The sequence below is a fragment of the Enoplosus armatus genome, chromosome 17, assembly GCF_043641665.1.
Source record: "Enoplosus armatus isolate fEnoArm2 chromosome 17, fEnoArm2.hap1, whole genome shotgun sequence".
Taxonomy (NCBI): domain Eukaryota; kingdom Metazoa; phylum Chordata; class Actinopteri; order Centrarchiformes; family Enoplosidae; genus Enoplosus; species Enoplosus armatus.
In genome coordinates this window covers 5,623,969-5,646,594 of record NC_092196.1, presented here as the reverse complement: position 1 = coordinate 5,646,594, position 22,626 = coordinate 5,623,969, and the positions used below count along the sequence as shown (strand labels likewise).

Genomic DNA, 22,626 nt, shown 5'->3' with positions numbered 1-22,626 from the left:
ATACAAGAGAAGGGAACTTGATGCCACGCAGTAACCCCCATTTTCCCTCCCACCATCCATACCACAGTTTATCCCCCCAGACTCAATCCACAAATAAGCTTCAAATATATCCTCACCCTCGTGCCCCCCCTCATCACACCCATGACATGAATGACTGGGTAAAAGCAATGAACAGGCCACCAAAGGAGATTATGATGCAGCCTGGTTCCTCTCCAGGAAGACACAAGGTCAGCCTATCAGAACAGAGACAGAGGATGACTGATATGCCCGGTGAACAACATATAACCAAAACCTCACTCCATCATCAAAGTGCTTACTTTGATCTGAAAATGTGGGAGTCTACACACCCTGGAAGAGAAGGTGCTAGAATGATAGAGGGAGACTCCTACTACAGAACACAACCGCCTCCCCCACCTCCTCCTCCTGCTCCCGTAGCTTCACACGGCCCTGTTCCTCCACAAATGACTCATGGCCAAAATGCTGCTGAACCTGAGGTCTCCAGAGGAGCCACAGAGGAAGCCAAACATCCCTGCCCACCCCCTCTATCCAGCTCCACTAAGCCATCTGCTGACATGAACTCCACTCAGCCACAGGTGCAGCGTCAGACTAAAGCTGGGGGTTCTGGAGACACAAATCCGCTAATATTGCGAAGGAGAGTTCGTTCTTTTATCTCTCCTATTCCCGCTAAAAGGCAACTCCAGGATACATCTCAGCAGAGGGCTGCCACAAATTCACATCACTCCCCTGGGGCTCAGTCTGAGTCTAGCCATCACAATGAGGATGACTCATCCAGTTCAGATATCCCATGTCCCAGGCTCTCTTCCCCTCTGCTCGGAGAGAATACCTATTCACAACCCCTATCTCCATCAAGTGGTAATACCAAGGTTTTGCCTCCCAGGAAAGGACGAGGTTTGAAACTGGAGGCAATAGTGCAGAAAATCACACCAAATATTAAAAAACCAGCAAGCCATGCTGATGATGAGTCAAATCATTACCCAGGCTTCTCTCACTCAGAAATACCACCATTTAATGATTCACAGGACCAAGACTTAGCACATTTCCCTAGGGTCGCAGGAGGGGATGATAGTTACATGGATGAAAGTCACACATTAAATGACATGATTCCCTTCAGAGTAGGTGACGAGACTGGGCCTCTACCTCCGTCTGCCTATCCATGTGATCCTCATCAGACATCCCAAGCCCTTAAACAACAAGACTTTGACTTTGGATTAGGAGCCGCTGTGGCATCAGCATCTTGTGACAAGGAGGAATTTGCTTTGCTCGGACCTTTACCCCCTCCTCCGCCTCTTCCTCGCCCCGTCCAGGGTTCCCCACCTCCATCTTCATCCGCCCTGTCAGACATTCAACATTTCACCAACACTTACCAGCAGCTTGAGACAAGAAGAGGAGAACAGTCTGCTGCTAATCTTCTACGACAGAAACTTCAAGAATCTGGCATTGGATTTGATGATTATCCTGGCAGTGACTACTATGGTACCACCCCACCCCATCATAGCCAGGCTCAAGGACACATGCTGAATAGACAACATCAGATGTCCTCTGGTAGGTCCAGTCTGTCACCGCAAGATTCTAAGCTATCGGAGAGTACCGTGCCTAAAGGCTATTTCCCATCTGGCAAGAAGAAGGGCAGGCCCGTAGGGAGCGTGAATAAACAAAAACGGGCTCAGAACCCAGCCCAAACACAGGCACAGGGCCAGTCTCAAGCCCAGGCTCAGAGCACAGCTCCGAGTGCTCCTCCAGCCCAACCCGCTCCAACTACAGCTGCCGCCACAACCCCACTGACAGTGCAGACTACCAGCTGCACACCAGCCCCTACGGCACCCCCTCTGATAGACAATAATAACACTCCCCCGCTGGCCCCACCCATTCTAACGCAGGTAGTGAAAGTGGATGTTGAGAGTGAGGACACGCAGCCAGAGATTGAGGTCAAACCTGTGCGAAGGAGACGCAGAGGTGTGAAAGATGAAAACGAGCCACTAGAAGCAAGAGGACGTCAGAGGAGGAGAAGGAGAGGAGCAGCAGCGACGTCACCATCAGTGGCCAAAGATGACCCAGATACACCTTTAGGGGCAGGAGGGAGCCTCGGCTCAAATAGAGTTTTCCTGGACCCAAATAGAAAGGGCCCATTTGTTCCACACATACATGTGGAGAACAAAATACCAGAGATTGGGGCAGTGTGCACCATTGTAAATGCAGAGGAGGACAAGATGAAAGGAGAGCGTAGTGCAGTCGCAGGGAAAGCAGGCGGGAGTGGAATTGATTGTCTCCTGACCTCAGCTCTTTCCTCCCAGTTATCTAGGAGAGACAGAGAATCAGAGAAAAGGGAGACAGACGAGGTGGAAACTACACTTCAGTCAGGAAAAGCACTTCCTTCATCTGGCTATGTTGTTTCAGGCCCCGTGATTACAGAGACCAATCACTCTGGCCGCCTGCTTTGCTGCCTGTGTCAGAAATGGGCAAATTACAAACACCTTGGAGATCTCTATGGGCCTTTCTATCCAGCTGAATACGCTGCAAAACTCCCCAAGAACCCGCCCCAGGTCAGACAATGTCAAGCAACCACAGGCACAAACAAAACAGGACCAAATTCAGACATGAGCTTGAATGCTTTGAGCACTATCCAAGACATACAAACACAAGATGATCAGTTTCCCAAGCCCTCAGCTGAGAGTGACTATGCCATCAGCCTAGATTCAAACCCAACATCTTTTGCCACTCCGGTCAGAACTGCCTCCACAGCTGGTAGAGAGGAAATGATGATGCATGTGGCTGGCAAGCTCAGTAAAGCTGTAGCCGCCTCCTCCTCCTCCTCCTCCTCCTCCCCCACCACCAGTAAAACAATGTCTCTAACCTGGGACATGAATCTAGATATCCGACCTATCCCTGAGCTTAAGAGAGAGCCAGACCTTGACATTGACCAGCAGCAGACGCAAAAACAGCAACAGCAACTGCAACAGCTGCAGCATCCACCAGATGAAGCTCAACAACGACCTCAACACAGAAAGCTGACCTCACATCCTCGCTTTAAAAGGAGGCACAAATCTAGTGAGGATTCCCCCAGAATGGTGCCATCCAACAGCAAAGCCTCCCTGCCCTTCCAGCCCCCTCCGCCGGCCTTGGACTCCCTGGGACCCTTGGCACAACTCGCCCAGCTGCCGCAGATGCCCATGGACCCAGAGGAGCTGTGGGTCCACGAAGGATGTATAGTGTGGACCAGTGGAATTTACCTTGTCAATGGGAGACTGTATGGCCTGCAGGAGGCACTAGATGGTGCCAGAGAAACAGTGAGTGTCCTCTGTATGTGTTCGACCCGTTTTGTTTTGGGATATTTTGGGTATATAACTTGTTTTTGTAATCCAGTGGTAACTGTAAAACAGACATGTCACTGATTCATATGTTATGATAGCATATGTTTGTATGTATATGTTATGAATTAACGTATAACAAATGCTCCACAGTATATTATAAATAGTGTTATGTGTATTGATTTTTTATCATTTTGCGTGGCCCTTAGCTGCTCTTCACTGTCTAGTACAGTTTGAAGATGTATTGATTTCTTCTTTGCCATTCTGTCTGTCTATGCTCAGTGCTGCTCATACTGTGAGATGGTTGGCTCAACCCTGGGCTGCTACAGTAAAGGCTGTACACTTCGCTACCACTACCTGTGCGCTATTGAAGCAGGTGAGTGGATGCATTAAATACAGGCGCACTGTAAAATGTGAGTTAATGTAAAAATACTGTTTCCCAGTAATGGCTTTGTGCCTGTTTAAAGTAGAAAACGAACTACTGTCAAACACGAATATTGTTTTATATTGTAAGAGCTCTGTGTGGAAATCTGCACAGTGCTGATTTTTTTCTGTCCCCCCTTCCAGATTGCTCTCTAAATGAAGATAACTTCTCTCTGCGGTGTCCGAAGCACAAGGTAAAGAAGGAGAGGTTGGTTTTCATACCTTTTCTTTCTAGGGAAAATTTGATGTGATTCTGTGAAAATCCTCCTTTTTGTTTGCCACTCTCTTCCTCTAACCCCAACACATTTCTGTCTTTCTTTCTTTTGTGCGTTCATTCTTTCGTTCTTTCTCTCTCTGTCTCTGTCTCACCTCTCCCCCCATCTTTTTCACTCAGTTTACCCAGAGCATCCGGCCAGCCAAGTCAGTTTACCTGGAGCAGTCAGAGAGAGGCTGAGAGAAACGGAGAAGACGAAGAGACGCAGGAGTCTGGGAGCTGTAAGTTTCGACTCGGCTGTATGTGATTGTGTACCTGCACTTGTGTGTGTTTCCAGCTTGTGTCATAGTCAGGACATTCGGGATGTTCTCATTAACACATTATTTGTTCATAATGTTGTTCAGTGTGGCCGACATAAAATGATTTGCCCCCATCCAAAAATATGGTTACTATTTTTTCCTTTCAAAAACTGGAAAGAATCATATAGACTGGAAAACACAACCTTAGCATTTAATGTAATGCTGTTCTGCAGCCAACTCTCCAGTGTAATACCCCACCTCAGCACCCAACAGGTTCGATCACCACAAATACATTTTCACCTGGGAAACGCTGTTTTTTCATCATTTGGTGGGAGACTGGCTTCTCATGAATGGGCCTTCAGTAAATGGACACTGATTTGCTGCCTCAGGGCTGTTTATACCCTTTTCTATTCAGACAATCTAATTTCACGCAGAAACACAACAGATACTCCATACTGTTGGCTGGTTCTTGGACACCCTGCTCTCACACTCCTCCTCACCTCACCTTGGTGGCGGTACTCCTGCCTGTCACTGCCTTTCACTGCCTTTCACTGCCTCCCCCTCGCTTTCAATCCTTTCTGTCCTCATGGAAACTAGGGCTGACCCGAATGCTTCGAAGCTTCTACTGTTGCCATGGTTATCGACGTCCAAATCAGTGCTCGAATGCTGCGTTGTTTTTCATTTCTTTCGTTATCATGATGAAATAAGAAAAAATAATCCAACATTAAAACAGCATCTTAGAGCGCAAGAGGATGTCAACAACTTAAGACAAACCGCACCATATCTCTCGCTTGTCTTTCTCTTTAACATTACAGCAGAATGATGACGGCATGCTGAGGATGTAGCAACTTTTCCTCCCTACTTCAACATGTATATATCCCTGACTATAACCAAAGACATAGCAGTAGATGATGCTCATGCTCAGTTTTGCTATTGAAACCCATTTTCTCAAATGCATGCGTCAACTTGCGCACACACATTTACACAATGTGGAGTCTCAGTAAGTCAGATGATAATAATAATAATAATAGTAATAATAATAATAATAAAGGACTTTTCACTTCTCTTGGCCAGCTCGCATGGCTGTTTGGCAATAACAGCAGAACCTGGGGTTATCTGCTTATTAATGCAATTCAGAAGACGTCTCACAGAGATTATCTCCATTGGAGAAATTGCGCTGTGTGTGAAAGCAGTTCATTCTTTCTGTCGCAATGCACGTAGGCCTTGGTGATGGTGCTAACCTACAACTTGTTTTGTGCTCCCTTTCCTAGGTTAGTGTGGACAATAGAAGACTGAGAAATGAGACTTGTATGTGAAGCAGCCCCAAATGTGAAAGGACATGACTGGCATCTGTGACAAAGAACAACAAAAGGGAATGTACAATTTCTCAACGGGAATCAGCATTATTTACATTTAAGACAATGGAGAAAAGAAACCTTTTTTTTTTTTTCTAAGAGAATTATTTCTCTTTACTTAAAAGCAGAAAAAGAAAAAAAAACATGGACAAGCAACATAGAGGAATGGAGCTACAAGTTAAAAAAAAAAAAAACTAAAAGAACAAAACTACAAAGATCGAAGCGGAATAAAGTAAGACGTCAAGACAGATGGAGGAACTAAAGGAACTTTTCTGTAAAGAACAAACTTCCTCTCTAGGCTTACTTTGATTTGTTTTCTCAGACACCCTCAAAGTGTTAAACTCTTGTTTATCATCATTTACCTTTTTTTTTTCTTCTTCTTCTTCTTTTTTTCCTTTGGTTGTTTTGAAGAGGCGTATTGGGAGCAAGTTGGGTGTCAAACCCAGAAAAGAAAAGGAGAAGTAGTATCTTATCTTATATTAGGATGATCGCAATTATTATTGTAGTCCTCATTATTATTTTGTATCCTCATCGTTATTTACTCATGAAAATGAAATGGATGTATCTCACTTTATATTCAGTCAACACATGAATTGGATTTTTAATTTTTTTTCAGTCCTGGAGAGGGAGGATCCAGAGTGATGTTGTCTGGAATGTCAGGGTCGAGTTTGCCACAAAGACATTATTGCCTTGGAGAACGGACATCTGTTGCCTTTCAAAAGTCACGTGTATGAGTGAGAAGTGAGTGTGTGTGAGAAACTGAAAAATGCCGATATCTGGGTCTTTGATTCCATTTTTGGTCCTTTTGAAAAGTGTTCTTATTTTTCATCACTGGGGTTTTTACGGTACAGATAGTATTCATGAAAAATCAGATGGACGCGATCTTATTTTTCAAGTACAAATGTTCGTAATGTGCAAAGAGCAGGACAGAGCCTTGTAAGAGGAGGAGATAACACTATGGACTAAGGCGTGTCTGCCATCTTTAACCGTGCTGAAGATGACGCAGATGACGCTGAAGAGTTTTCATCAGTGCGGAGCTGTGTACTGGGTGCACAAGTGCATACGTTCTACAAAGGATGTTGCGTTTGACTGACCGGCGTCAGTCCCTCGGACAGTGATGAAAACAGAAAACTTTGGAGAGGGTGTCATATGAATGGCTGTGATTGGCCAACTGTTCTGGCCAGTGGGGAGTAAGCCTTACCAAGTACTTTTTGAATGGTTTCATTCTTCAGTGACACAGCAGCGATTTGATCGGGAGATGCAAAATCCATTCAAAAGATGCATTGCCATAAAATTTAAAAGTGAGTCGTACATGGTGTTGTCTTTATCATTTTTTATTGTTATTCTTGTAAAAAAAAAAAAAAAAAGTCAAGCTGAGAAGAAGACAGTTACACTATCAAAACCATGCTGTATTAGAAACCTGTCAATATGTATATGAATTATGAATACACTTAAAAATGCTTCAAGTATGCTCCTCTTGTTATTTCTGAATCATATTTGTGTCACTTTTGTTGCACTGATAAAACCACCTGTTTCAGTTTCATCTGACATTTTTCTGCCCCAATTTCTTTTCCACTTTCAAACTATCAAACTCTCTGGCTCACTCTTTTTTTTCGCACGTTCTCACATATGTAAGCTATCTCCATCTCTATTTCTGTCATGCACACACGCTTTGTCTGTCCCGTGTTTCTTCTCTCTTGTCTTTTCAGTTTGAGGGGAGTGCATAACCCCATTCTGACTCTGACACTGTCTGTGGAAGACGAGCCTAGAAACTGTTGTACCAGGTCAAGGAACCTGTGTTTCTGTCGATCTGTGTCTGAAGAAAAGTGTCACACTCTGAAGAATTTGACTTCAAGAAACTTAAACTAGAGCAGCCTCAATGTAAAAATAGTTCTCAAAATCAAAATGTCAGATGTGGTGTTAAAATGCACAATGTGGCATTTATATGATGTGGTGTAGATTTGTGCATTAGCTCATAAAAGCTCATATGTGTGTGTGTGTGTGTGTGTGTGAACACTAGTTAGCAATAGCAATTGAAATAGCTAAAAGTAATGGATGAATCGTGAAGTAGCTACAATTATAGGAGAAATGGTTAATCACCGAGAGTAATGCATAAACGGTTGAAATAGTTAATAGCTATAAGTATGAACTGAATGTTGAAATAGCTAAAAGTAGTGCATAAATAGTTGAAGCAGTCAGCTGACAGTAATGGATAGTGTCGTACAAATACAAACCAACCTAAAAATGGGCTGTTACATCGTATGAAAATAGTATTGTAGCAATATACAATTACATACAAACACCCAGTGTAGGACATGACGTCTTTTTTAAAAGTGACACCTTATCTCCGCCAACAACATTAAATCTTTGCATCGAAGGGATTGTGGGTAACTGCAGTTGTTAAATAACACCCCCTCGGAGCCCCCCTCCTGTGGAGTCACCACCTCTCAGAGAGTAGTTGATGTGCAGATACGGCACTGCAAAGCGATGTTGTCCATGTAAAAGTGTGTGTCTGACATATTTATTCTTCATTCCAAGGTCACATGCTTTTGCAGGCTGGAAAGCGCTGGACGAGGGGGCAGATGAGAGGAGGAGAGGTGAATGAAATAGATCAAAATGAGTCTAGGAATCAAAATGAAAACAGATGGAGCAGAGTTGTCTGTTTTGGATTTATACGGATGGATTAAAGAAGAGGCGCGCGTGTGTGTGTGTCTGTGTGATATGCTCACAGTTGTGTCTGACTGCTGGGGTCGGATCATAAAGGCTGACAGCCACGCTGCTCGCGGAGGTCAGTGTGACGGCCAAAAAAAACCCCTCCATCACTCTTCCCATCTGATGAAGAGCGAAAGGGAGCGCAGACAGACGGGCGGAGGAGCAGGGCCGGCTGACACGTTCACCTTCCTCGCTTAACTCGATGAGGGAACTGGAGGACCAAGTACGAAGTAAGAGAGGCTGAAGGAGGTGAGTGCTTCTTTTCTTTCTTTCTTTCTTTCTCTCCCTTCGTTCAAATTTAATTCGCTGCTTGACGTCAAGGGCTCAGAGGCATTGGTTTGAGCATCTGTCTCCTGGAGAGGTTCCATGGTGACAGCAATTTTCCTCTGATTTAGCCGTCTGTCTTCCCACCAATTACCAGCAGTGCGCTGATTTTCTGTCACAGTCTCTTTATTCTTTAAATGTGATTAGTCATGTAAAACCGATGGCTCCCCTGCACCTTCTCTTTCAAACACCTCACTAATCATCTCAGGCAATTGGGCCGAGCTGCTTCTCCTTGGAAACTAATAACATGCTGGTGATATTTTTAGTGTCATGCAAGAGTGGAGGTGTAGCTGAAGTCAAGTGGATTAACAGTGAGAAACTTGAGATACTCATTCCCCCGTCAGACGTGTAACATACAGTGCTGACATGTTACTTTTTTGAGTGAACGGAGTCTGAATATTGGCACGCCTGTCTCCATCCCAGCCCCCCCCCCCCCCCCCCCCCACCACCACCACCACCACCACCACCACCAGCCCAAGCCCTCATTTAATCCCTGCATGATGGCGTTCCTGCAGCAAATGCGCTCCCCTCGCCTCTCCTTCATCCAGACGGTCGTGTCTCTCTTCCTGGGCGGCATGGCCCTCATGTCCTCCTACTGGTGCGTGGGGAAACAGAAGGTGCCCAAGCCCCTTTGCTCCGCCACCAAGCAAAGCAACTGCATCCCCGTTCCCGGCGTCTCCAACTCCTCCAACATCCAGTTCTCCTGGGAGACCGGGGACGACCGCTTCGTCTTCCCCACCTTTCATACCGGCCTGTTCATCACCTGCGAGGAGAACATCTACGTAGACGCCTGGGGTGAGTCCGATTTGAAATATTTGGAGCATGTTATTGATTTCTGTGGGACTGTTCAGCTGTTTTTTAAAAAAGAGAAAATATGTCTTGAGAAGGGAAAAAGGGAGAGAAAATAAATTCCCAGTCTAGTCAGCTGAAAATAAAACTCACTGGTCACAAAGGAAGGTCAAAAGACGTGGCACTAGTGACCCTGAAAGTGATCAAGCCGAGAACATTAATAAATGAGAACGCAGGACTCAGTAATACATGGAGTCATATTTACAGAACACAATCAGTATCGTTGTAAGGGATTTCATAGGCATGCCCCTGGTCTTATGTGCTGATCAGGTTGTGTGTGTGTGTGGTAGAGGATATTCCCAAGGTGAGATACAGATCAACACAGAGACAGGAAGTGAAACAAACTGCATCAGAACTGTGGCACTAGTGTGACAGACAAATGAAACAGGTCACAGGAGGAGAGGAAATCCAAGGTGATGATGTGAACTGAGGCCGCAGGTGTGTTAATTTGTATGCGAGTATATGTGTGTGTGTGTGTGTGTGTGTGTGTGCGCATGCGTTTGAGCGTGTGTTTGGGTACGCGCTCAGCCCAAAGAGGATTATCATCAGTGTGTGTTCAGCTCACAGAGATTTAGACTTCAACAGCATGACTCAATTATGGATTAGAAACCCAGAGAGAGAAAGGTTAATAGGATTCACAAACATCGGCCGGGTTTCCACCGTCTCGTTTGCAGCTGATTCGCAACTGATTTTAGGGATCGAGTTTGAAAGATAGTCCACCTGACTCAGTCCGTTCTATAAATCAGCCATTCTTTAATGACTGTAGTTTGGTACGTAATGGTTGGCAGTGGTGAAAGCAAACACCAGTCCTCCTAATCTGGCTGTGCCTATTTTGTTAGGGAGAGTTCCAAATATGAAGCTGCAGACAGACAAAGTCAGAGATTAGCCAACGTATAATATGAACAGAGTGGAGCATTTGTCAGCTTAAGATGCAGATATTTCCAACAGGATTTGGTGGAGGCCAAACACAGAGCTAAAATGCTAACGCTGCTGCGTATCTGCTGGGTGTGTAACTACTCTCCAATACAGACAGACAAAGCAGCACAGGCAAAGGAGACGTTCTCACCAGCTTTACATTGGCTGTGTTTTCTCACTCTGCGCATGTGCTGTCGAGATGGGGCAAATGTTTTCTTCATTTCCACACGCGCTCTGTCTGTTTGCATCTGTTTTCTTAAGTCGCAGTGCGCTGAGCTTACGGGCCACTGTCATTTAGAGCCAAGTACGGCACTCTGATAATTGCAGCTGCTGCCATGTAAACACTTTGGTAAACAAGCCACAAAGAAGCTTAAACCGACCGCAGAGACAGGTTGTTTCTATTTGTTTTTAAAACTGCATTGCTGGCGGTGGAGGAAGAAACTCATTTTTGGGGATGAAAACAAAAAGCTCGTGTGTTGAAATGAAAGAAATCACCAAAAATTAGAAACCATGGACAAGCTGACAAAGTCCCATTTTGTGCCGCTACTAAGAGTCCCCCCCCCCCCCCCCCCCGTAAACCCCACCCCCCCAGATTTATAATCTCATAATCTCCCATCAGTTTCCTTCCAACCATTTAAACACTATGCACATTGTTACCTCAGTCTGACCAATCTGACAACACATGCACAACCAAAGACAGAAACCGGCTGCAGAAACACAACAACGCAACGCAATGCAATGCGTTTTCTCACTTTCGCAGTGTTTTTTTTTCCAAATATGCGGTCAAACTGGTGAGAATGTTTTCTTGATTCACGTGCGCTCTGTCTACTTGTGTCTGTTCTTTAAGTCGCAGTGTGCTGAGCTTCCGGGCCACTGTCATTTAGAGCCAAGAGTACGGCACTCTGATTATTGCAGCTGCCATGTAAACCCCTTGGTAAACAAGCCACAAAGGAGCTTAACCGACTGCAGACTTCTTTAATGCAGTTGCAATTGGCACATTTTCCGGCTCAAAAGAGAATAGTCTCACGTTGAAATTGATAAGTGAAATGAAAAACAAGCTTTTTCATTTTGTAGTGCCACTAAGGTTTGTTCCTGCAGGTCCCATCCTTCCAGGTTGATACCAAGCAAATCGTATAGTCTCCCGCCAGGTTACTTCAGGCCTGGTTATTCACACAGTAATTAGATCGCAGTGTTCATTTAAATGTACAATATGCGCTAAATGCACAGGCTGGAGGATTTTGGAACGCCTCTTGGAGATGGAGAAACAATGGCGACTGTACAGTTATTAAAAAGCTTTCCAGTGCAAATAGCAACATTTCCTGTTTCTGTGAAACCTTTTATGATTGTGTATGTTTATAATTGTGTGTATTACTGCATTTCCACGTGTCTTTTGCTCTCTAGAGGAGAAGTGTCGAGGGTTTCACACTTTGACTCCAGGATCTGAAAAAGGTAAAAGGATTCGTCGCTCTCTCCTGCATTCGCGTGCTTGACTCGGTCTTTGTGCTCAGCCTCTTCTCCTCCCCCCCTCAGCGATGATGTGGCTGTCGCTGTCGCTGGAGATCATGTACGTCGGCCTGCTGTTGATCAGCTGCACACTGCTGTCGGTGCAGTTGTGTATCAGGGCCTGGTTCCCGTCCACGCAGCGCTGGGGTCAGCTGCTCAACGCCTTCGCTGCGGTCTTCACGGTCCTGGCAGGTGCGGATGCTCTTTTTGGATAGATATTTGAATCAGACAGCAAAGGATGACCAGTGTTGCCAGTATGTGTACTCTGTCTTCACAGGTCTGCTTGGGATGGTGGGTCACATGATGTTCATGCAGGTGTTTCAGACCACTGCCTCAATGGGACCAGAGGACTTCAAGCCTCACAGCTATGGCTACTCCTGGGCGTTCTAGTGAGTTCCTTGAACATACTTTACACTGAAACCTGATTGAAACTGACTGAAACTGCATTGAGGGTCCCGGCATACTGAGGTCCTCAGTCAACTTAGCTGTTCCCTCTCAGTGTGCCGAGGGTTTTGGTTGTGTGGGATTCGCGCTCCCAGTCAGCTGGGAGATGTGTCCCGCTTTGGGGGGGGGGGGGTGTTCTCCTATTTGGCCATGCTGTCCTCAACCCAATTCTTTGTAGAATCATATTTAAAATCCCAATTTTCTATGAATAAGGAATCCTGCATGCCGAACTTGAGCTAAAGATCAAGCCAGTCCAAGCTTTTTCACCTCACACGCTTAAGGTCCTCTTTGTGTTTGAACATGTTTGAGCGGAGAAGGGGGGCCCATTTGAACGTGGTCCATCCTTGTCTGATATAGAAGTTAACTCTCATATTCAGATCAGGCGAACTCCATAAACAGTATCAATACGTGGAACTGGTACCACATCGTTTTGGTCCACAGTGAAGTCTCTCTGTCTCCATCAGTGTGGCCTGGCTCGCCTTCACTGTCTGCATGTCAGCCGGCGTCTCCACTCTGAACAACTACACCAAGAAGGTCCTGATGGTGGGACCCAGACGCAACTCCGGCCTCAACCCCTGGAGCTTTAACTTCCTCCTGCCGCCGGCTCCTTATTACACCGCTGCAAACCCTGCCATCACCCTGGCCTGTCCCCCGTCTCCCCCCCGGATCTCCCACCTGTCTCCCTACTACGAGCCCCCGTCGGCAACGTCGCCGGCCTCCTCCCCGAGGCTGACGCACTCCCACTCCTTGCCTCTCCCACACTCTGACTCCTTCCCTCCTCCCCCCTCCCGCCCTGCGCCCGCATCCCCGTTCCACCGCCTCTCCCTCCCCTCTCCGTCTCCCTCGCCCACGCCGTCCGCCTCCGTCCACATGACCCTGCCACGACACCAGGAGAACCACTACGAGCCGGAGGAGGACTACAGCCCACTTTGAAGTCCTGTGTATGTCCAGACTGGAGTCTTTCTACGACCAGAGGACCTGTGCCTGTCTCGGTTTAATGTTGGTTATGGTCTTCAGCCGTGATCATGATCACTCAGCTCTAGTAAAGGAGGAAAGTATAAATGCAGAGGACACCTGTGGATGAGAACCATTGTTTTGTAAACTGGACATAGTACAGAAATGCTTCATGTGCTGTATTATTTAGCAATCTTATTTGTGTATATAGAAAAAATGTCATAGTTTAAATATTAGATATCTTGTTTTATCACAATCTGATCAGCAGACTGGTGGCTGTTTGAAACATTACACTGCTTTTTGTCTGCAAGCCGCAAATAGAAAAGAAATCATTCTCACAAAGTAGCCAATGGAACAGAATCAAACCAACTCTTTACTCTTAATCACGACAAACGGAGAAGAAACAAAAAAGTTTCAAAAAACTGGTTGAAAATCAAGTTTTAATATTGTAAAAATCATCGTCATCCATACTGAGAAATAACAGTAGCAAAAATAAAACAGCATTAGACACGCAGAGCATTATGGGAAACAAAACATATTTACACACTAAATCTCACGCTTTGAGGGTGGAGGCCTTTTCTGTCACACCGGGTGGAAACACAGACTGAAGGTGTAAGGTCGTGACGGTGTGATATGTTACCGGTTGGATTTACAGTCAGACGTTTGAATAGTTTATTCATCTAAAGTGGTTTCAGTTTCGTACATATTAGATGAGTGTAACTGGAAATATTGTTGTGTTTGATGCATTTAAAATGGGACGAACAGGAAATTATTTTAAGTCTCAAATACTTTGGGGTTCATTACTCTGACTTATTTAAAGAAGAAAAGCTTTATATTAACTGTCAGCACAATAATGTAGTGTAAGAGTCTCTGGGCAGGCTGAGTACAGGTATGATTAGGCATTGTACTTCTACACTTAAACCGGTTCGTCGTCTTCCCTGAAAAGAACTGCATTATATTATTGATTTTACATTTATATAATTGCACAGTCTTATCCTGAGATCACAAATCTACAACAGGTGACATATCAATGGATTTTTTAAGACTTTTGAGACTTCAGATCGGCACAGCTTCGCCAAGTACTACTCGTAGTACTGTAGTTACACTCTGTTTAATTAGTGGCACATTATACAAAGTAAGACCAGAGCAGATATACGAAACAACAATCGATGAACTAACAATAAAATAACAAAAAAAAACTAAAATCATAAAGTCGCCCCTTTTTATCCAACACTTACATCCATATATAAATGTACATTACCAAAAAAAACGACCACAGATTTGACTCTCCAACCTGCTGTTATAAGCCAGAAATATTGATAGATCTTAATTTATCACAGCATCTTATTTGCATTAGATGCCCTCAAGAAATCCAGCCCAAATTCTGGGTTGAAAAATACACTCAAATGCAGCTGTGTTTGATTGAGCTTGCCTTTTACTGACGAAACATCCGAAACGCTCCACAAAGAGTGAAACCCCCGACTATCTGACAGCAGGCTCAATTAAACACTGGTGTGCATTTGAGAGGATCCACAGGTCTGCTATATCTGTGACTGAATATACACTAGCAGCTCGAATCTGATGTCCAAAACAGGCAAATACAAGCACTAAACCCATCTGTGACTAAAACCAGATTTCAGCTGAAAGAGTAGATCCAGCCAAAGGGGTTTTCGGGCTGGTTGGAGCTAGCGCTAGTGTCCTTCTCACGCAGTCTTCTTGCGTAGCACAAAGTAAGTGATGGAAGAGATGAACGTGAGAGCGAAGGCGATCCACGCCAGGATGTAGCAGTGACCGTACCAGCCCAAGCTGCCCTCATCGAGGTGGAAGCGGTCTGTGTAGATGGAGGCTGCGATCATGATGCACAGGCCTGGAGAGAGAGAGGGAGGGAGGGAGGGAGGGAGACATGGGCATCAGTAGGGAAGATACAGAGAAAGAGAGAAAGAAATCAAACAAGACGGAACAAATAAATTAAAAAAAAGATACTCACAGGCAAGGAGCTGAAAGATGCCAGAGATGGTGAACCTCTGTCCTTTGCTGAGGGTGAAGAGCTGCGCCACAAACACGAAGATGCCCAGGATGGAGAATATACAAGCGAGCACTGAGCTGGCCTGCACTGCTTGGAGGTAATCTGCAGGGGGAGCCAGAGAGAGGGCAACACAATGAAGAGGCTGTGTGTCTGATGGAGGGGGGGGGGGGGGGGGGGGGTCTCCAAAATGTGTGCTAAACATCATTCTGACACCCAGGAAACAGGTAACATGTTGCAGAGAGTTTTTGAAAAAAGTGTTTTAGGATTTTAAAACATGCTGATTGTGGTGCCATGCAATGCAAACAGCAACTACCGTAGGTTTTCTATGTTTTAAGGTCCAAAGTTATTATTCCTGTACAACCCAAACTGTACTCATCGCTACACATCTCCTTACATACGGTTCAGGACATAAAGTCATTACTTTCAGTGTCAGCTTGACCTCTTTGGTGTCTTTGTTTCTATGGCAGCATAATTTTGAGCTCCGCTGTCTTAATTTGCAATGCGACAAAAAATAATTTGGATTACTGCTAACCCGCTGTGTGCTGATTTAGATAAACGTGTCACTTGAAGGTTTGGATTTCATGTCGTGTCACACAGCTCTCACCACGTTATTGTTCCAGATACTGACTAAAAGACCTGAGATATCAAGGTATCAATAGAAAGGCGCGTTTGATGGAAGTCTTGAAAACCTATTTTCTCAATCAGACTCTTGCTCTGAGCGATGGGATCCTACAATGCCTCCTGCTAAAGGTGGAACAGTTTTGGTTATTTCACGAGGGATTGTCTTTATTTCTCTGTGCTGTTCTCACTGGTTTGAAGTGGGCAGGGCTCAGCAGCAAAGAGATGATGTCACGTTTGAATCCAAATGTGATGACAGTTGGTGGGCTGTTTGGTTACTGGCAATCAAACCTGAACAAACCACACCCACACAACTCTGATGAAGCACATAGGCGGAGTTTTTGAGCATTAAACTCTTGATAAATGAATTTTAGGCATGAATATTCAATTTTATTCATGTTTTCGGGGGCTTTCATTCACTGCAGTTATTTGAGCCACTGTTCCGAGTTACACTCATCTAGAATAAAGGCAGTACAAGGAATGCTAAGTCGTACTGAAACATTGTAGACCAACTTTTATTGAGAAGTAAGTATGACTTTGAGGAGGAAACACTTTGCAGCCTGGGCGGTGTGTGTTACCTTGTGGGTAGTGTGAGCCTGAGGGAAGATCAGTGTAGTTCCACACTCCATTTTGCTGTATCCATCGGGCCCACACATCAGTGGAGGTGTTGTCAGTCATCCACCAGGCCTGAAAAGACATTTCAAATCATGTTACATCTTTGGCACAGCGGTTGCATAAAGATGGACAACCTCCCCGCATGCTGAAGAAAAATGAATGAATCAATACTAGAGAGGGGGGGAGAGAAAGAATGGGGAGAATTCAAAGCAGGAGTGTGGGTTAACATTGCTGCAGAGCCTGAGCGTGTGTTCACCCTGTGTTCTGACATGTATTGGGGGGCGGGGGTGTGGGGGGCTGCAGGGAAATCAGAGGGAGGAATGCACATCCGCCTGTCATCGTCGCATTCCTCAAGTCTCACTACAACTCAGGCAAGAATCTCACACATGTACCTGTGTGTGTTCACCATCTGACTGACTGACTGACTGTGTGTTTAAATGCACACACACACACACACACACACACACACACACACAGATGCACTCAGTGGCACTGGGTGACGACACCGTGGACGACCCACCTGTCACCCAGAAATGTCAAAAATGTGGCCCTGAGAGGAACAGAGAAGGAATGAAGGCCTTCGAGTGATGACGGAGAGGCGAGCAGCCAATCCCTCGTCCGTCTGTCAGTGTGTTCGGAGAAGCACAAAACACATTTTAACACTCAAACTAGGGAGGAAGTGAGGCATTATGCTGGGGCAATTATGCCTTGAGGCTGTAAGGAGTCCATGTGGTGGTGGGGGGGGGGGTGATGGCGCTGCGCTGGTGCAAGCGTGTGGAAATCAATCTCCAGCAATTAAAACACAGCAACACTGGATTCCAGTCTCACTTACATTGTCAATGGTGGCCACCAGGAGGAGGATGATGCCTATGATGTGGAGGGCAAAGATGGCAGCCAGGAGAATCAGCATGATGACTGTTCTGGAGAGAGAGAGAGAGAGGCACAAGAGAAAACTTGTTACACCACTTTCCGCCCTTTATTAAGCAGAGTGAACATAACTGGAGGGCTAACTCATATTCAGCCTCATAAAAACACACACATGCACACACCGAACAGATTGGCAGCTAATATGAGATGAAAGAATCAAACATGGCCTATAACAAAGGCTCCACACTTCCTGCCTGCTTTCAGAAAGGCAGCTATTAATGACAGCTACCAGCACACACACACACACACACACACACACACACACACACACACCCCTTCATAAACACACTCATTCAGAGCAGCAAAAGCACAGCCAAAACCTGGCACCCACTCAGGGCGTGGCTTCACAACTTCTAATTACTTTGAGTTACAGCTAACGCACTCCCAGTGAGATGCCTGCAGATTCAGACGGCGAGATAATGTCAAGAATCAGAGAGGAGACAAATGCAGAGGTGCTGGTGTTTATTTGCGCAGGCAGTGATCAGTAAACAAAATCAGTTTATCCCTTGGCAACCAGACGCTGTTGGTAAAGAGAGAGCGTTAAGGAGGGAAGTTCGTGCGGGGCAGATGAGTTTGGGCTTGTCTCGAAAACCCGCCACTCCTTAAAATAACTGTAGAGAATACCTGCTATCCCCCCGCCTAGCTGGCCCGCGGCCCATCCCCCTGGTTTAAATTACTACACATTATCACACACTATAGCCCCAAAATAACGTACTCCCTAATTTAAAAAAAGTGCTCTTCTCTGGTGTCCCTAAGACCCCGTCACTGTAACTGCAATCACTCTACGTCTCTGGTCCCTCCACAGGCGGCTCGGCCCTGAGAGCGCAGAGATTTCCATCATTTGTCTTACTTGCGTGTGACTGTCTGTGGCTGCATGGAGGCTACACTGGGTGTGAACAGAGGAAGAGGCTCATCTGGAATGTGCTGGTTCTCTCCATGGTAAAGGAGCGGTCAGGGGCTGGGTCCACACACACACTCACACACACACACACACACACACTCATACTCGTATGCTCGCCAGTTTCCCTCTCTCTCACACGCAACCACTCACAAATACAGACAAGCTGACACACACACACACGTGATCTGGCCTGAGGCATCTTTACCAATATTTCCCACCTTTCATCCGCTTCAAACAGCTACAATGGAGTGAAAGATTTTTAAATATTTGTATAATTTCTGCCTGAAGCGCAAAGAGCTCAAAGACAGATGACTAAACTTTAATGCGCAACGTCTGGGTGGAAAAAAATAACAACTGAAGTCAAATGCTCCGCAGTTGGATGCTTTAATTTAAAACACACTTGTTGAATACTTTGATCAAATGTCCTCCAAAATCTCGCCTGAAAACAAGACGTGTCAGCTGTTGCTGCTGGGGCTTTTAGATCTGGCCTGGATGCGGCATATTTTCCATTGCGCAAAATGGCATACATATGGCTGAGGCTAGGTTTGAGAATGTTCAAAATCCAATAAGCAAGCAAGAAAGTAGTCCTGTGCCTTTTTAAAAAGAAATGTAACAGTCAAACTTCAGCACAACAACTGCTGCCAGGACTGAGCACATCTGGAAAGCAGCCTCACCTGGCCTATAATGAAGGAGTCACTGTAATCCAATAGCAACGTTTCCTGTGAAGGTGAACAGGTATGATGGAGGTACACACACATACCTGTCTTTACACCGTTCCTCATCGTTTACATTTCTTACACAAAAACAGAAAATACTGAAGCAAAACTCCTGTTAAAATACCACAGATTTAACAACCTGAAACAGCTATAGAGAGGTAAGACATACAGCGGGATTAAAAAAGAAGAATAAGAAGAATCTTTGACTTACTGTTTGATGGCTGTGTGTCTCTTCAAGCCTAATTCCTTCTGCTTTCAAGGATACTAATTTCAGACTCAGAGTCTAAATGCACAAACACTAAAAACTACCCGTCTGCCCACTTTTACCCTGCCCTCTTTTTAAAGTCCACACCCCAGACAAGCCTCTGGCTTGCTTGATCACATAATCTCTGCCTCTTTTCCCTCCTCCTACTCTACTCTTTGCTCCCTGTCCCTCCCTCTTGTTCCTTCTGTCTATTTTACACACATGCAAAGACTCAAAGCAGCCACTATTTCAACAACTTTTGTGGGCAGGCGATAGATTTTTCCTTTTGTGTTCGGTGTCTCATGTCTTTGTCACTTAGCTGATGGTGGTGATTTTCTCAGAGGGGGCAGCTGATGATTCACTGATGTCTGAGGGGGGAACTCCCATAACATTGGACATTATTGACAGTGATTCTACGCATGCTACCATGGCGACAGACTGCATCCCGGCCTAATAACAATCACATCGTTGCTGTTAGATGTATAAACAAACAGTCAAACACGGGCACTTAAAGTGTGTAGTGTTTCTTCCTGGTCACCACCCTCCATCTTTTCCCGCTTTTGTTACATAGGAAAGAGTTTCAGGATGAAGGAATGTTGTTGGTTGCGAGGGAGAAAGAGGTGGGGGCAAGTCATAGCTTGAGAGAGGGAGAGAGGGAGGGAGGGAGGGAGGGAATGAGAATAGACGGAGGAAAATAGAGAGAGACATGAAGGCAGTGAGAGAGGAATTTGGAGGGGGGGGGGGGGGGTTGTTGGAGACATTTCACACTGCTGCAAGTTCATTAACATTAACATTATAACTCACCATCATTGTTTCATAGCTGGGGGTGATTGATATGGTCCTAATGATTCCAATGAGTCAAGGTCATCTGCCTCTTGAGCAGATCATATGCATTAGTTCAGTTTGAGGGAGAATCTTTTAAGATTGGATCTACAAATATAACATCACATAATAGCATAATGACACATAATAACATTTGCTTGTTAGTCATAGAGCTCATTGATTCCAAACGGTGGTTAAATCACTGACATCAGTGGGCAGAGGGCAAATGTCAGAGCCTCATCGCTAACCATATCTAAACATTCAAAAAGTCCCCCTTATAGTATGAGACACCGCAAGAGAGGAGGACTGATTTTTTTTTTTTTATATAAATACTGTTGTCCTCAGAGAACTAGGCCAAAGAGTAGGGTCTTACATCAGGCTCAAATACCAGAAGCTTTGTATGTTGTACACGTTCAGAATAGAAAGATCATTTTAAAATTCACAACACAGCATCGTGAAAACACACGAAAACAGCTTTTAACTAGGTTTTAGAGCTTTACAAAGTGGTTTGTTGTAAAGTTTGTAAAGGGCCATCTCTTAAGCAGAAACCATAAATAACAGAAAACATTTTGTTCAGTATTCAGAAATTCAGATACTTAAAAAACTAGAAAAAGCCAAATTTTCTGAATCAAATGTACGTGTGCTCACTGCTGAAAACTTGCCGTTGAAACATTTCAAATAGCTGAAATACTGAAACAGTTGAAGTGGCAATCGAAATACAATTACTGAAAGATGGCGAAATGGTAGTTAAAGTGGAAGTTGAAATGTCAGTATAAGTGTAAGCACTGAATGAAGTGCATGAAGTCAGTTGAAGTGTCATCACTGAAAGCAGGTGGACTCTCAGTTAAAGAACAAGAAATGAAATTGTCATTTGGAATGTAAGTGCTGAAAACAGTTAAAGTGTTATTTGAAGAGTAAAAGATGAAAGCAGTTGAGATGTCATTTAACGTCTAACAAAGATGGGCGAAATCTTCTGAATTAGAACGTTTCATTCATTCATTTGAATGAGAATAATATTAGAAAAAGCTGAATATTTACAAAAATCTGACTGGAAGCGCATTTTCCCTCAATGAGCTAGACATTTGTATGATGGCGTTTCTTGTTAAAAGGAAAACGAAGTTAGAACTTCCCAAAACGTGTCCAGAACAAGAGGAAGCGGAAGAATGAGGAATATATGTGATACATTTCAGGTGTCTCTTGTCAAACATAATAGCTTGTTTAAAATTCTGACTGAACAAAATGTATGCTGTTCTCAAGGTCACGTCGGAGTATCCGGCCTACTGTCCCTATCCGTTCTCAAATCGAAATTGTTGAGTGTTATAAATATTTGGGAATCTGGCTGCATACCAGACTCACCTTTAAGACCCATGTGGAACACCTGGCAAGCAAACTGCGGGTCAAAATTGGATTTTTGTACAGAAACAAAACATGTATACATGTTTATTCTTTTACACAGGCCTCAGTGAGACTAGCAGATTAAATGACGGATTAAATAAAAACAATAACAAAGATGTAAATGCGAGAATATGAGTGTGCATGAGTATGCTAATAAAAGTCAGGCCGGAAAGTCAAGATACCCGCAAGCAGATAGAGACAGACAGAAATACTCTGGGTGCGGGCTGGGAGACTGAGGTCACTTGTTTGCTTCTGGTGAGTGTGAAAAAAACGGCCATACACCAACAGAAGTCTGAGTCAAAGGCTCAGCATAGTACCTGGTCATGTATGATGTCAGGCTGCCTCAGCTTCAGGTATGAGCCAGCAGGATAATAACAGGCTTCATAAGTAATTTACCTGCCAGTCCAGTGGCCCTGAAAGCAACAGAGCTCTCTTGAGTTTATCGCAAGGCTACTTGCGTGGCTACATTCTGGTGGGGTCACGAGGTTACATGAGCACACGCACGAATGCATGTGACATCTTCCTTAAGAGTGAAACCGAGGCACTTCTCCTTTGTTGAAAGAATACTGTGTTTTAATGTGGTTGTCATGGAAAATAACCTCTTACATATGTAGACGGAGGGACTCAGAAAGCTGGAATGCTAAACATAGTCAGCGCTGAAATGTTGCTAAATGCTAAATGATGTCTCTGCCATGGTAACACTTCTGCGCCTTATGCACATCACTGATTTCCATGACAACACTATCAAACTCCATGGAGTCTTACCACTTAAGACATGACATGAATGAGTATCCATCCATTCATGTTCAGCAGTTTGAATTTCAGACGCCACGCCTTGATCGTCCTACGTGTCCCACCCCGATCCCCATGGGAAAGAATGTCAGTCCTTTGAAATTCTGCCATTCACATTTGTAATATAGTTGCCTAATCTCGCCTAAATCTACACTAGATCTACTACGTCTGGCCAAAAATCCATCACCAACACAAACAGCCACCCGAGCTGACAGACAACTCCCTCCATGCATGCAAGGATGGTGCATGTGC

At 44.8% G+C, this 22,626-nt stretch overlaps 3 protein-coding genes across 3 annotated transcripts; 2 read left to right on the top strand and 1 right to left on the bottom strand.

Annotated features, from left to right (window-relative positions):
* Positions 1–368: 368 nt before the first annotated feature.
* tcf20 (transcription factor 20) lies at positions 369–7,083 on the top strand. Its single transcript, XM_070922867.1, has 6 exons — positions 369–593; positions 1,191–3,305; positions 3,609–3,702; positions 3,894–3,943; positions 4,144–4,244; positions 5,534–7,083. The coding sequence occupies exons 1-5, from the start codon at positions 369–371 to the stop codon at positions 4,201–4,203; spliced, it is 2,544 nt and encodes an 847-aa protein (XP_070778968.1). The 3' UTR covers positions 4,204–4,244; positions 5,534–7,083.
* Positions 7,084–9,153: 2,070 nt separating this feature from the next.
* Positions 9,154–13,297, top strand: LOC139299914 (germ cell-specific gene 1-like protein). The gene is made up of 5 exons (XM_070922865.1): positions 9,154–9,448; positions 11,819–11,866; positions 11,948–12,112; positions 12,198–12,309; positions 12,829–13,297. The coding sequence occupies exons 1-5, from the start codon at positions 9,154–9,156 to the stop codon at positions 13,295–13,297; spliced, it is 1,089 nt and encodes a 362-aa protein (XP_070778966.1).
* Positions 13,298–13,741: 444 nt separating this feature from the next.
* LOC139299819 (epithelial membrane protein 2-like) lies at positions 13,742–19,466 on the bottom strand. Its single transcript, XM_070922741.1, has 5 exons — positions 19,333–19,466; positions 17,410–17,497; positions 16,541–16,649; positions 15,306–15,446; positions 13,742–15,185 (listed from the first exon to the last, which is right to left on the bottom strand). Exons 2-5 carry the CDS (start codon positions 17,485–17,487, stop codon positions 15,022–15,024), a joined length of 492 nt encoding a protein of 163 aa, XP_070778842.1. The 5' UTR covers positions 17,488–17,497; positions 19,333–19,466; the 3' UTR covers positions 13,742–15,021.
* Between the last annotated feature and the right edge of the window lie 3,160 nt (positions 19,467–22,626).